This window comes from Denticeps clupeoides, chromosome 11 (assembly GCF_900700375.1).
Source record: "Denticeps clupeoides chromosome 11, fDenClu1.1, whole genome shotgun sequence".
NCBI lineage: Eukaryota > Metazoa > Chordata > Actinopteri > Clupeiformes > Denticipitidae > Denticeps > Denticeps clupeoides.
This window is the reverse complement of record NC_041717.1, coordinates 4,135,319-4,150,375: the sequence shown is the minus strand read 5'-3', so window position 1 is coordinate 4,150,375 and position 15,057 is coordinate 4,135,319. Positions and strand designations below refer to the sequence as shown.

General features: G+C 48.6%; 1 protein-coding gene across 4 annotated transcripts in view; it reads right to left on the bottom strand.

Annotated features, from left to right (window-relative positions):
• The window catches only part of LOC114799305 (bone morphogenetic protein receptor type-1B), a 57,181-nt gene that overhangs the window by 5,045 nt on the left and 37,079 nt on the right, over positions 1-15,057 (bottom strand). For all 4 annotated transcript variants that reach the window (XM_028995824.1, XM_028995823.1, XM_028995826.1 and 1 more), the window contains 5 exons: positions 2,716-2,875; positions 2,388-2,490; positions 2,201-2,303; positions 844-940; positions 77-215 (listed from right to left, as the gene is read on the bottom strand). In XM_028995824.1, coding sequence (XP_028851657.1) covers positions 77-215; positions 844-940; positions 2,201-2,303; positions 2,388-2,490; positions 2,716-2,875 — 602 coding nt within the window. The remainder of the gene's footprint in view (positions 1-76; positions 216-843; positions 941-2,200; positions 2,304-2,387; positions 2,491-2,715; positions 2,876-15,057) is intronic.

Genomic DNA, 15,057 nt, shown 5'->3' with positions numbered 1-15,057 from the left:
GCTAATTAGCAGGAAGATCTGAACAGAACGTAGAGAAAAGGGCCGTGCCCGCGCCGCTGCTGTCGCCCACACTCACCAGCAGGGGGAGCCCCGAGCCGCTACCAGAGCTCTGGGACTGTTCAATCAGGTCCTTCAGGGACTCTCCCGGCGGGATGAACGTCTCGTCCTGCTCCAGGCCGATGCTGTAGCGAGGCCGAGACTCCTGCCGCTTGTACCTGTCAATCAACGCACCAGCACCATCAGAGTGGAACCTGCATCATTACCATAAGAACAAGGCTGCGAAATGCAAATTTACGATAAGATACGGCCCGTACATTCCACAGATTTAACCGATTGGCACATTTTTTGCAGAATAAGTTGCACTATGATGCTTTACTTTACTTTACTTTACTTTACTTGGCAGACGCTTTTATCCAAAGCAATTTACAGGGGGAAGACACCAGCAATTCTCCTTCGATTTCTGTAGATTTTGAGTTTACAAAAACTAAGAGCCCTGATAAGGCCGAACTTGTCAGGAAAGGAACATGCTCGGAAACTGTGCTAGACGAAGCATTTTTTGTATTATTTTGTGCAGTGTGTACGCATGTGTAAGTGTTAGATTCATCTGTTTTGAACAAGTGGGTTCTTTTTGAACATCTGCTTCTTAAAGGTGGTGGTAGTCTCGGCTAGTCGAATGGAGCCGGGCAAATTATTCCACCAGCCAGGGACAACAAAGGAGAACAAGGAGAACAAAGGACACTGTGCCTAATTTCATATTTTCATCACTTTTCTGATGGTAAGCCTAGTTTGTACTCACTAGACCTGAAGGGTCTGAACGAAGAGGAGATGGAGCGGTCCTCTCACCTGAAGTAGCAGAAGATGATGATGATGGTCAGGATGATACTGCAGACCATGACGGAGACCAGCAGAGCCATGTAGTGAATGTTCCCATCCACATAATCTGCGGGGAGGAGGACAGTGTGACCACCACAGCTCAATTTCCAGAAGTAGCAAGTTCTGCTTAGTGGTGCCATCTTCCCAAAGTGCAACATGTGGATACGGTGTCATGCAGTTGTGCAAAACTTGTGCCGGCGTTTCCCTTTCCGCCCCCCCCCCCCCCCCATCTCCCCGGGGCCAGGTCGCGGCAGCGAGAGGAACCCGAGCCCTGATCGATGGGCTGCTTCCTGCAGCAGCGCGATTGTGTTTCAGGACGCCGAGACGCAGACTTTCACTGGGACTCTTGTCTTACTGACACACAGTCGCCACTGTCCTACACAACCCCCAACAAATTTCTGTCACCTCAATGTGAGACACACACATACGAACACACACACACGCAGATCCTTATGTGATCAATGATTAATTACCTCCGTATAGCAGTTTGTACCGCAAAATATTTTATATTTCCATAATAAATTTACTCTTTACCTTGGTCAGAAGAAGAATTCCACACTTACACAGTTCACGCTGACATATCTCACACACACACACACACACACACACACACTGCATGATTAACAATGACTGTAATGAGAACGGAAAAACATTTCCCTTCCCAGTCACAGTGACCTGTGTGTGTGTGTGTGTGTGTGTGTGTCTCAAATGAATCATTTATCAGATTTGAGCTTGCTGCTGGACAGTTATGATATTCCCATCTTAGAAGCACAGAGAGAGAGAGAGAGAGAGAGAGAGGGAGGACAAAATGTTTGCAGCTGGAAGTGGCAGCTCTACAGATATTCCCAGTCTGTGCTGGTGCTGGAAACACAAGCGGTCCCAGAGGTTGGGGGGGGGGTTCTGTCCTTTTTATCAGGGATGGAGAGAACAAGCTGAGCCACCAGCTCCGTTTTCACCTGTTCCCCCACAGCCCTGACTCCTCCACACACCTGACCTGCGGCTTCACGACATGATAACCGATATAAAGATATAAGATATCGCCCCCTTGTGGTTTCCAAACGGTAATATTTCCTTACCTCATCAAAACGTAATCAGTTCCAACAAATGCTGACTCCAAACCCACAACCAAATTTCCACTTAATCCATCAAATCTCCAATCAAAGCATAATCAATGTCAGACAAATAAATCCAGACATTAGCGTCTAGGTCTATATCCAAACCCACAGTAATCCCAATTCCACCCAAAACAAGCCAATCACGGAGCCGCACGTCCACACATCCAGACCCACAGCCGTGTAGTCCATGGTGTGGAACTGAACTGACTCACTTGGGGTTTTCAGGGGCGGCAGGGTGGGGTGGAGGTCTCGGTTACAGTAGTCCTGGTCGGTGCAGCACTCCAGCGATCGCCTCTGGCGCGAGTTCCCTGTGTCCTGCGGGGACGGAGGTACAAGTGAGCCTTTCTGTCCATGTGTCTGCCTGCACCTCTGTTGGAACCAGTTCCTGGTGGTCCTCACCCTGCACTGGAAATCCGAGCCAACCAGCCCCAGACAGCCAGACGTCAGGACGGGCACACCGCCCTCCTCCTCCTCCACCATGGTGAAGCAGAATCCATCCGTCCTGCAGTGGAGACAACGTCACCGCTAATGTTATTCAGCCTGGATCTTATTTGCTCTGAGCAAAATGCTTTAATTCCACTTCCCAAACACGTGCACTTTTATTCCGGTTTAAAATACATATTTATATACATGCACTTATTTGTTCTACTTCGTGATTAATAGTTTTCCTTCTAACTTGTCTCGTCCATATTTGTATGGAATATAAATGCGGTTTTATAGCGGGTACCTGCAGGTGTTGTTGGTGGAGTCTTCTGGGCAGTGGTGGTGGCAGTAGCACCAGAGTAACCGCTGCGGCAGGGCAGGAACCGTCCCCCTGCCGGCCTCCTTCGCAGCGTCCACTGCCGTCCTCCCAGAATTCCTCAGTAGCATGGCATCCAGGACGTTGCCTGCAACACACATGAAGCGAGGGAATTATAAACAAGATGATGATGAAGCTGGTTTTATGAGCATCTTATATGAAACCAAATGATGGGATTAATTACAGAAACATCCAAATCTGAAAGAGTGTCTCATGTCTGTGCCAGATGAAATGTGTTATTCCCTAAGTACCATGTCCTAGTACGGGTAGTACTGAGTCGTGCCCATTCATGGAATAAGTGTAGTCCTAGACTAACGCTTTTGATCTAGGAATAGGCTTAATCTATGAGCGGGATTGGGATACATGGGACAACAAAGACAACGTCCTATATTGAATGAACTATGCCAGCAGTATGGCTGAATGTCCACCAATTATCTCCAAAACATGCATCTCTGACCATGCCAACTTGCCAACTAAATATGATCCCGGCTCAAGCAGATCCTCCCCACACGTAACAACGGGCTACGTGTTCCTGCTTTTGGAACCTTTATAAGACCGAGCGGTAATTAAAGCCACGTACTCTACCGGTATGGGTGTATAACCCCGACTCAGGCCCACCAGCAACCCAACACAAAGCCGCTATGTTCTCCTGACACGGGCCACCTGCTTGCTCCATGACGGGGGTCATAAATATTCATTCTCCGCAGTGGGATCATGTATTTATTCCGAACACATTCCCAATAAATGCAGTGATTCCAGATGCCAATTTCACGTCGAGCGTAAACACGATTTTTACTCTTGCACGCTTCCTTTCTACTCTTCCGATAAAGCGCACAAATCTGCTCCTTTTGCACCCAGTTTCAACCTTCCTGATCCCCGGTGACCCCATCAGTCACCAACTCACTTCCATCCCATCAACCCCAAAACAGCAACCTGCAGGATCTGAAGACACCGAGCATCAGCTCCGGAACCAAAGCTGTTCCAGAGGAAAATAAAAGCCCGGCTCCCCCGCCCCGGCTGAGAACGCAGAGACCATCCTGACCCGGGACAAACTCCAAAGCATTCCGCAGGACATTCAACACCAGCAAGAGACATGTAACAAGTGCTGGGCTGCACAAGGCTGAAGGCTGCTTTCTTTGTGTTGACTGACCTTGGTGGCATCCGAGCCAAAAAAACATATATTTCAGACGGACCGATGACAGCCAGAGCGAAGGAACGGCATCAGGCCACTCGTTTCCTCCCATCACACCAGATACGGGGTGTAAAGTGGCAGAGGAGGTGTTTTCTGATAAGGAGACCTTTTCAGACAAATCTGTCGTTCACTGTTCGAAAGAGCTTTGAAGTTGTGCCAAGCCCACCTCCGACGGGCCACAAGCCCAAACATCGGTCGCTCTTTCTCTTCCAGCAGCTGTTCGGATCCCAAACGTGACAACATTTTACATGTCCACACCTCCACAGGTCCTCGTGTCTGATAAAGCTGCAGGTCATTCAGTCAAGACCTCTGTCTTTGTGGTCTTCTGGTTCATAGGTGACTGTCTAACATGCTAGGCTACCACAACATCTACTTAAATTCATTCATTATTATTTATTAATGCAGAGAATCCGATGAGAAGGGCTGGGTGATATGGCATAACATTCAAATCGCGATATAAATTGATCCATAGACAGTATGGATATATATAACGGTATATATTGTGTTACATAATTTGATGAGTACATTTAATTATATAACAGGTGACACAAGCGGACATTTCTGCGGTAGGCCTTACATTTGCAACATCATGCATCACTGTGACGCCATGTCAGGTTAACTAACTGTGATAATACATCATACCCTGCAGAAACACTGGAGCCTGTGGTTTTGTGGTTCACCAACCAGGTCCCCTAAACATTTAATGTTTACATTAGTCCTCTTCAAATCAAATAACTAAAAGAAAAATGGAAGGTTTTTCTATCACAGCCAGAACAGTCAAGTGATTCAGCGTCAGCTCCACATAACATGAGTAGAAAGATAGCGGTTAAGGAAGCGGCCCCATAATCAGAAGGTTGCCGGTTCGAATCCCGATCCGCCATGGTGCCACTGAGGTGCCACTGAGCAAAGCACCGTCCCCACACACTGCTCCCCATGGCTGCCCACTGCTCACACAGGGTGATGGGTTAAATGCAGAGGACACATTTCACTATGTGCACCATGTGCTGTGCTGCAGTGTATGACAATGACAATCACTTCACTTTCACAAGATCAGCCAGAAAGATACAGGCCCAGCAGAACTGGCATCTACTTCTGCTCTTTCTCCAGGCCTGGTGATCAGTTATTGATCTTCTACAACTCTAGCTTTAGCTGCGCTGGGAATCTGATCTGATCCAGAGAGGCCCACACCAGGATCGCCGTAATCTATGGAGCATCCACAGTTTATTAGATGGTGAACACAAACACCACGTCTAACTTTGGTTCATCAAGGTTTTGTAATGTGTGAGAACAACAGAAACATATAAATGCAAGGTGAACCGATTCAAACACCGGTCTCCTTGACGTGAGTGAGGAGATCCACCATGTCACCAGGATGCCGAGACATGTTTCAAAGACACTGACGTCTCATTACTACATGAAACCAGATGCAGTCAGGGTGGTCCAGAGCGGTTCTCCATCAGCGGAATAAATGGCTACTGCACAAGTTGCGCAATCCCGGCAAATGTAGTAATTCAATAAGTTCTCATTCATCTCTTCTCCATCTAAATTGATTACGAGGACAGTGATTAAAATACATATCTGCTTCAATTACAGAGGAAAAGCCTGCTAGTTCTCCATGCGTGGAGCAGAAATAGAAAGTGACACCAATATCATGTTTCTGGGTTGAACCAGGATCTCCATCAACATGAGGGGTCTTCAACATTTATTTTCCTTTGGTTTATCCATCAGTTGGATAAGCCTTTTTTGTGAAATTACTGTGTATAGGGAAATCAGTCAGTAAAATATCTTTACTGTCAAGACAAGCAGCAAATTATTGCTGAGAAAAGATCACAACATGAAAGTAGGTCAGCCCTTCATCCGTCTCTGTGGTTGCCCTGCCGGCTGAAACAAATCCGAAAGCATTTGAAGTTGACACATCCAGTCATAATCAAGTGGATTTTTTTTAATTATTATTTCGATTTGAAATAACAATAAAGAAGAAATTGCCTGGGTGAGACGTGAGAATCAGGGTTTGACAAGAGGCAGGAAGTCTGGCGGGGGTTGCAGGTGGGACACGGGTCCAGCTGGAGGGTGGTGAGGGCAGGGCAGGTCCTCCTGTCCTCTCCTCCCCATGACCACGAGTGCAGTCATGTGACCTGGTGCCCAGCAGTTGACAAAACAGCCTGTTGGCCAGAGTCGCCCCACACCTGTGAGCTGTTAACCAGCATGCTTGTTCTCAGTGTGTGTGTGTGTGTGTGTGTGTGTGTGTTCTTGCTAGAAGGTCAGCAGTGACCATCTGTCAGGGGAACGCTTCATTATTAAGAATGTGCACCTTGCGGTACAGTCTGTTCCACACACCGACACACACGGCGGTTCACATGAGGAACGGCTGCTGGAAAAGTCACATGACTGCCAAATGGGACTTAGCTGTTCACAACAAATGGCTGGGCTGGACAATAACACACACACACACATACACACACACACACATTTACCATTGAAACTCAAGTGTACCGATACTCTTCAGAAGTAAAAGATGGACAACTATATAAATGACAAAATGACACAAGAACAAATAATACACTCACATCGGTGCTTTATCGATATTTAAGAAACTTGGTACTTCAACATAAATTTAAGGAATGACATTGTCTTTCATTAATCTTTCAATCACTGCACATTTTTACATAAATCGTAATGGCTAAAGCCACATTGTAGAGGTTAAAACTACAACACGAACTCTCAGCATGAACACACCAATATGATATTTGTTCATGACATGTATCTGCATCATCCAATATAACACTTATTTCCAGGACAGGCAACCGGGATTCAACCAGAAGATCTTGAGACTCCCGTGATATTTTAATAGCAAGTTCAATTTTAGTAGGTTGTTACTTCAGCAAGTTTTGACAAGTTTGCCCGGTGAGATTAGGTTCGCAAGACCATCGGCTTTATCATTGCGAGCGGCCATAAGTGTTTCAGCCATAAAGTGTCAGCGGAAAATGAATGTGTCCTGCAAGTTCCTGAAATTGAATCCTCAGACTGGGCAGAAGATTTAGGATTTATCTCCCCCCATAATGGATAAAGGCTCAACTCCTTTTCACTTCTCCTAATATAAACTGTCGACCTTCAAACCGGCAAAAACGGCCGCGCAGAAAGGCATAAATTGACCTCGGCGAGTGTGTTTTTCCTCTTCTTTCAACCTTCCTCTTGCAAATACTATTAGGCCCCTAAACCTTCTCCCAACATGATTTACTTTTGGCAGATTGATGGCCGGGGTTGTTTTTCGCCGAGATACAGACTCAGCGCTGATCCTTGGCCTTGCAGACGTCAGGAGGTGCTTTCCCGCTGATACGGGACTTACGGCAGGATATGGGACGCTTTCAGCACCCAATTAGCGTAGCCTCTGGTGCTAAAAGGCCACTCCGTGCTCATTAATTAGGAGCTGTGTCAAACAGCTACCACGCAGAGGATATAAACACGGACTTCTCCAGCGGCGACGCGTCTCTGTGTCTGACAGGTCGATCCGAGCTGGGAGGGAAAACATGCGCCGCGCCGCACCGGTACTTGCTCCGATCTCCGGGTCCTCCCTCGTAAACACGGCCCAGCGCTCCGGAATGCCTTTTGGATTGGCGCTTTACTTAAAGATACAAGGCAACGTGTGTTTATATATTATAACGGCTGTCAATCAAAAAAACGGACCTGATTTCAGGTTCGCACACACCACACACAAAGAAAGAAATGTCTCCTGTGCGCCATGAAACTCTTAAACTTCTTATTTGGGCCCAGAGTCAGTAAACTTGCCCACTTTGTCATTCTAACTAGGGTGCTGGTAGCCTAGCGGGTAACACAGAAGACCCAGGTTCAAACCCCACTTGCTGCCATCGTGTCCCTGAGCAAGACACTTAACCCTGAGTGTCTCCAGGGGGGGACTGTCCCTGTAACTACTGATTGTAAGTCGCTCTGGATAAGGGCGTCTGATAAATGCCGTAAATGTAAACTTTTAAAATTTGGCATGTAAACGGAGGATTTGGTCACCGTACCGCACCAGGGCAAATGTTGAAAGCAAAGCACTGCGAGGATTTATTTGTGCTCCCAGTTAGTTTTGACATTGTCCCCTGCCCTGTGGGGAGCTGCCCTGGGGGTGGGAGGAAGTTATGCACCATTAGTCGCCAGAACACAAAAGCCCCGGCGAATGCCTCCGCTTCCCCCGTCCCTCTCCCGGATCATGGGGCTGTTTTTGTTTGGCTTCTCTTGTCCTCTCCTGGCAGGTGAGAGATGGCACCGTCACTCAGGACCCCCGCTGGGAGCCGAGGTGAGGGAGGCGACCTCTGACCCACACCCAACCCCAGCCCCCATCGGCCCTCCCCTAATCCCGCGTCCCCTTTCCGGGCCTCGCGGAGACGGGAGCAGACAGCTGGGACAGGTGACAGGACGAGACAGGTCCACATTAAACCTGTCACCCTCAACACATCCATCATGGCCAGAGCAGGAGAGCACTTTAAAGCGGCAGCCCGGTGTAACCGGAGGACCGAAGCAGAGAAATGGGTCGCCAGATTAGCCGGGCCTGCGTGACGCCCGCAGGAATGAATAATAATGGATGGATGAATGGGCAGGGCGCGGCCGCGCCGCGGACGGCTTATTGATGGGAGCACATTATGGCATTTCTCTCGCTGAGGAGGCCGATTGTGCGCCGGAGAATGGGGGCTCCGGAACCTTCCGTGCATCCCCTGGCCCACAGAGGCCCGCGGTCCCATTGAGCCCAGGGTGAAAAACGGCAGAAGAAAGAAACCCAGCTGCTCGCTTTAGTTTGTCTCCCGTCCTGCCATCTGTGTCCGGCGATGTCCCACACCGCGACCCGAGGAGAACGCCGGGACACAAACCCTTTTCACTGTACGCTCATGAAAGGAAAGGGGCTTCTGGGAAATCTGTGCAACCGGTGTGTATAAAAGGAAATCGAAGAGAAACACATTGCTAAAGTGATTATATATTATATTGCTGTCATGGTCACCGGCGTTTTTTTCCGGTAGAGGGTCTGCCTGCCCGGTGTCAGTAGTAGAGTATCGGGTTACAGGTGAAGCAGTTCCAGATGTGCTGCAGGTCAGCGTAATAAATCCTACTTTTATATATATTTATTTATTTTTTATTTTTTGGTCCATAGGCCAGGAGCCTCAATCCCCCGCTTAGCTTATCCTACGTCTCTCTAACACACACACACACACACACACACACACACACAATGTTCGCCTAACCGCTACAGTAGGAGTCCCTGGCCGAGGGGCTACATACCGCGCTTTCACGTCGAAAGCCATTCATCGCTGCTGGAATGTGGGATCCTCCCGATGCCCTACTGCGTGCGGAGTGACAACGCGGGGCAGGAAATGCAGCAAGCGCCAAGTTCACAGCGCAGCGATGCCGCAGTTCAAACCCGGACAATCCGGGAATACATGTTAATGCGCACCGTGCCTCTACCCCAGCAAACAAATCGAATTTGAAGCAAATATTTTCAAACTTTAAGGGTTTTTTTATCTTCTGCAGTTAACAATTTTCCTATATTTTAGTACCCTTAAAAATGGAAATACATGCCAGACACACAAACCAACTATATAAACGAAACAAATACATCAAGCAGATTCACACACACACACACACACACACACACACACACACACACACACACACACAGACACACACATACAGTATATGTGTATGTGGTTCCCACGACAACACAATGTATCAGTAGTCTCACTAGTATCTGATAGATGTGCTGTCAGTGGAACTTGTGGTTTGATGAGTGAGAGTGTTGTACCACCATTCAGGTGGGTACTCACAAACACACACACACACACACACACACACACACACACACACACACACACACACACACGTGCAGGCAAAACATACATGGCGAGGTTAACGCTGCTATCTTAAACTCTGCATGCGATCAGATTTCCCTCAGATCTCAATGGCACGCTGCGGTGATTAGGGCAGGGAAAACAAGAGCCACTGGGCCCCCACCCGGTCACCCCCTCCCCGGCTCCCAGACCCAACGCTGGGACAGTAAGCCCTGCGCTAACCACGCTTAGCTGATCGCAGACATAACTGTCGTGGATGCATACACACGCACAGCTGGGAGTCTGCGGCGGCCCGGCCCGGCCCGGCCCGGCCCGGCCGCCAAATCAACCGCATGTAAGTGCTGCTACGGCGCAACACAAGTCTGAACATTCAAACCAACCTGGGGATCCAGTAACCTGGCCTGGAATTATACAGTCATACAACCATATAACGTGGCTACGACACTCACATACGAACCAGAAAAGTCCCAGGTTCAAACCCAACTTACTACCATTGTGTCCCTGAGCAAGACACTTAACCCCGAGTGCTTAGGTTTTAATGGGAAAACTTTGGAGGAGACTGAGCAAAGATGAGAAGTGCCTGAAGATACAATATCCAGGGGAGGGGGGAATGAGAGTAACCCTAGCAGTGACAATATCTCATGCCGATCTGAGGTAGCTTTTTAACAGCTTAAACACTTTTTATGATTATATATTAAAACCACAAAGTTTCCATCTGTGCCACATCCACATTGTGGCAAACTGGTAATCTGTCTACCTCATGTACTATAGGAGATTTCCCTATATATTTGATGTATTTTCATATAATATAATATAAAATAATATAATATAATTTAATATAATGAACTACTGTAACTACTGATTGTACGACGCTCTGGATAAGGGCGTCTGATAAATGCTGTAAATGTTCAATTTAAACTGTCTTGGAGAACATGGTTCAAAAAGCACAAATTTGAGACAGACCTGCCAGGATGAGCTTTTCAGGCCATGGTAAGAATCATGGACACCATGGCTCCACTGGATTCTATTAGTAGCCCGTACCCATGGTAAAAAAGCTCCAGCCAGTCTCCTCCAGCCAAAGCCCTCAAGCTATTTCAAAACCACATTTACACATTTGTGAGAATAGAGAAGTCCATCCTTTCTTTTTCCGTGGAGGGTTGTTCCGTTGTTCCAGCGTTCCGTTTCCCACAATCCCACTCACCAAAACGCACAGCTTTTGGACAGTGAGCCATCATCAACTCTTTCTCTTCAAAGAGCTAAAAGCATCAGTGGGATCTCTCTACACACAGCCTCTCAAATAAACACCAGCTGCCCAGCAGCCCAGCTTCCTGAACTCTTTTTAAACAGAGCCGCTCTCTTTCCTGCGCCGCTCGGCCGCCTCGTTTCAGGCCCCGACTCATAAAACAAACACCGCTAACACGAGTAAACGGCCATTCAGACACCGGCCGAAGGAGCGCACAACGTTCTTCCCATCCAGCGAAGGCCCGGGCGAGGAAGACCATTCCACACATCCTGACCCTGTTCCCGCTCCGGACCTTCACACCAGAGTCGGTTCTGTTCACGTGAATTCTTTCGGGGGGGGAAATGTTTCCGGAGATCGGCAGCATTCCGTCACGAATGCAGGCTGATCCATGAACGGACATCTGCTGGCCAACGATTCCCGTTTGGCACCTCCAGATCGACCAATAGCAGCCTGAGAGTGATGCAGCCTGATGAAAAATTTTACTGATGAATGCCACAAAAATTAAGCTGCGGCATTCATTTCTAACATATTTTGAAAGCAATATGTCATTTAGGATACAGTACAGAATGATTATACATTATTACAACGATTTAAAGTAATCCCTAACCAGAAAAGCAGCTCTGAGTAGTATGAAAAAACATTGAAACTGTAGAAGAAGTGTAGATAAACAATAATTAATGTCCAATGCCTTATTCAGTGACATTCTTAAATTGTCATGGCTTTTGTGGGCAGCAGGCTCTGCAGTGGGCTACTCCGGTTCCGAATTCCGGTCCGGAGTTTGGTGTGGACTTCCAGACTGTGTTCACCATCTGCTGCTCTGTATAATCTGCCCTGGTTGCGTCTTGCCCCCATCGCCCTGTCCTGTGTGCTATGTGTCTTGTCCTGGAGTAAATCCCCTGTCCCCTGTAAGTTTTGTTCCATTTCATAGATTCTTAACACTTATGTTTCAGTGTAAAACCACGTCGCCGTATTCTGCCGATGCTTCACTAGTCAGTCGTGGGGACTTGAGAACAGTGGCTACCTGAGAAACCTCTGCTCCATTTGACTGTTGAGAGAGCGGAGGGCATCTGAAGAGTCCGGATTAAAGGCTGCGGGGATAGAGCGCGGCTCCACGCGATGATGTCCCACCGGAGCGGGAGGCAGACAGAGCAGCAGCGGCGAGAGCCCACCATTATCTGACAGCTACGTGCTCGTTTTCCGTCCATTTACAGCCCGTGCCATGATTAGCACAGTGTTTGCGGAGGCTGGAGGCTCCTCGCGGCCCGGCCGGCCTGGCGCTGTTTACTCTCCTCGCGATTATTCTCCCATTTCACCGGCAGGCAGGAAGCTCCAATCTGCCCCCGGCCTATTGCACTGAGCAAGCAGAGCGTCTTTCACCAGTCCGGACACGGCCATTGTGGACTCAGTGGGGAACAAAATGATGAAGCAATTGAAGCAAACTAGAGCTGAATGGCCATTACTGTCCCTGGCGAGTCTGAAGTGTGTGTGGAGTGTCACCCATACAAAGATGAATCTAAAAAAAAAAAAAAAAAAAAAGGGCACCTGTTCTATATCACCGCAAAATCCTCCCGTCTTACCGAAACATAATACTCACCAAAACTCCGTAACGTCGTAATGCCTCAGCGTCGCGGTGCAGAACAGCAGCCACATTAATCAAAGAACCCTGTACAGCGCGTGGGAAAACGAGGGGGGAAAAGCCGGGGGACACGGCCCGGTCAGAGAACCCAAGATGGGCTTTACCCCCTCGGCCGGTAGACCAGACAGGGACGAGAGGCTGTACTTCCTGTCTGTGGTGACCTCTGCAGAACCGACCTTCAGTCCCCAAGAAAGTGATTCAGAAGATCCAATATAACGACTATAAACATTAACAACAGAATTACAGCTAAACTATTTTACAGTTATACAATGTGCATAATTCCAAAAAAAATTAAGGGTAGTAGCCTAGTGGGTAACACACTCGCCTATGAACCAGAAGACCCAGGTTCAGATCCCACTTACTACCATTGTGTCCCTGAGCAAGACACTTAAGTATCTCCAGTGGGGGGACTGTCCCTGTAACTACTGATTGTAAGTCGCTCTGGATGAGGGCGTCTGGTAAATGTTGTAAATGTAAATGTAAATTTTAATTTTATTAGATAAATTGTGCTTTATGATCGATTGGTCATAACCTCCTTTCGTTTCTTTTGTTTCTCTCACACACTTTAGTGTGAAAAAAAAGTACATCACAATATATCGCCCTATTGATCCGTTACCCAAGATAAATACTGACTCTCGTGAGAATAGGTTCAGAACCTCAATTCTTCCCTGACGCATTGTTCTGAAGGCCTGGATAAAGCCGGGCTCTGCTCCACACCTGCCAGCTGTCTGTCATTCCTCCCCGGATCTCGCTGACCCCGTCGCCGGGCGCCACACAGTTGTTTTCCAGCCCGTTTCGTCTCCGGGCTCCATGCCGGATCTACCTGCGAAAGGCGAAGCCGTCAAATAAAGACTCTCCCCCTCGCGTTTGTTATTCTTTCCCTTTGAACTCCTCTGCGCTGGTTAGTCGCCAAAAGGCCTCTCCAGCGGCACCGGAAACCGTCCGTCTGTTGGGGCGGCCGGGAGGTGATGAAACCGAACGCCTGAATGTAACCTTCAGAATTAGCATCGTCAAAAGTTCCTCCGTACAGAGCCTTTTTATCGCCGACCTCTGAAAATATTTGCTCAGCGTCCACCAATATTGTTGCACCGTGTTTGGAATATTACGGCATGAGCGACAACCACACGGCTATCAATTATGGTTCTCCGGTTCCCCGTGCCCCCGTTAGAACACTGTGAGTCGTAAGGGCCATTTTTTTTGGGCCCTTTGGCCACAGTCAGCGGTCGTGGAGCAGAGCAGAAATAATACGGCGGGGGTGGGGCATCACGGCGGGGAGGCGGTACATTGTGTCCGACCCCGCATTGTCCTTCCACACAAAATTCTGTGAAAAAACTTGCAGATAACGTCTCTTCCGTCCCCCCCCATTACTTGGCAGGGTGACCCCGTCCTCCCCCGCGTTGATCCGGTCGAAGCAGGCCCCCGCAAGAACGGTGGGCCGGCAGCAGCTGAGGGGAGTCGGCCTGTGATCTGAAGGGTGTCACTTACAGGAGGAAATGCCCACGATGCACCTCTGCGGCTTATTAGAGCGCCACAGGTGCGTTGAAACCCCCGACCCCGCCCCCTCAGCACGTCTGAGCGTGGAGTTCGGCGGGGAGAGTCGTATCGGCAACCCCCGCCCCCCCCAGACAATTTTCATTTCATTGCGACCATAATCTCCGGTCGGGTTCATATTTGGTACAGGACTCCTCTAACAGAAAACCGGTTCCCATGGCATGCGACCACGGCACCGGAGCTTCTGGAACTTCTCGTAAAACAAAGGAACCGGCCATCAACCATGACTGGATTTACGGTGGCGATAATAGCAACGCCAGGAGAGACGTTTACATGGTGGAGCCGCCGACGGAAGAAAAGCTCCTCCACACACTGTAGTGCAGCCCAGGGGCTGAGGGGCTGGGGGTGCCTGCAGGTGGTGCCATGCTGTTGTTCCGGGAGGACAGACATAAATACACAGACACACACACACACCCGCAGAATCACAAACGAGGTCGAATCAATTAACTACTGAAACGTAACGTTCATTTATATCGGCAAAATTCGGAACTTTTGTCATAAGTAACAACAGACTTGGGGTGGAGGGTCATCTCAAACGGGCACTTTGATCACTTCTACATGGTCTAGTGTTTTATAAACCAGACAAGCGACCCCTTCAGCGTCATTAATGGCGAATTAGAGCTCCATGTTTACTGCACCAACACTGCAGCATCTGTTCAGCTATGAGTCGAGCGCTGCCACACTTCACTCAATGGCAGAAAGGGGGGTGGAAATCTATTTAGCACCCCACCGTGAGAGCCTTGTGCCCAAGTGTTTCAGTTGGTTTTAACACCTACGCCACAATTCAGGCTTCAAGTCATTAAAACGCTGC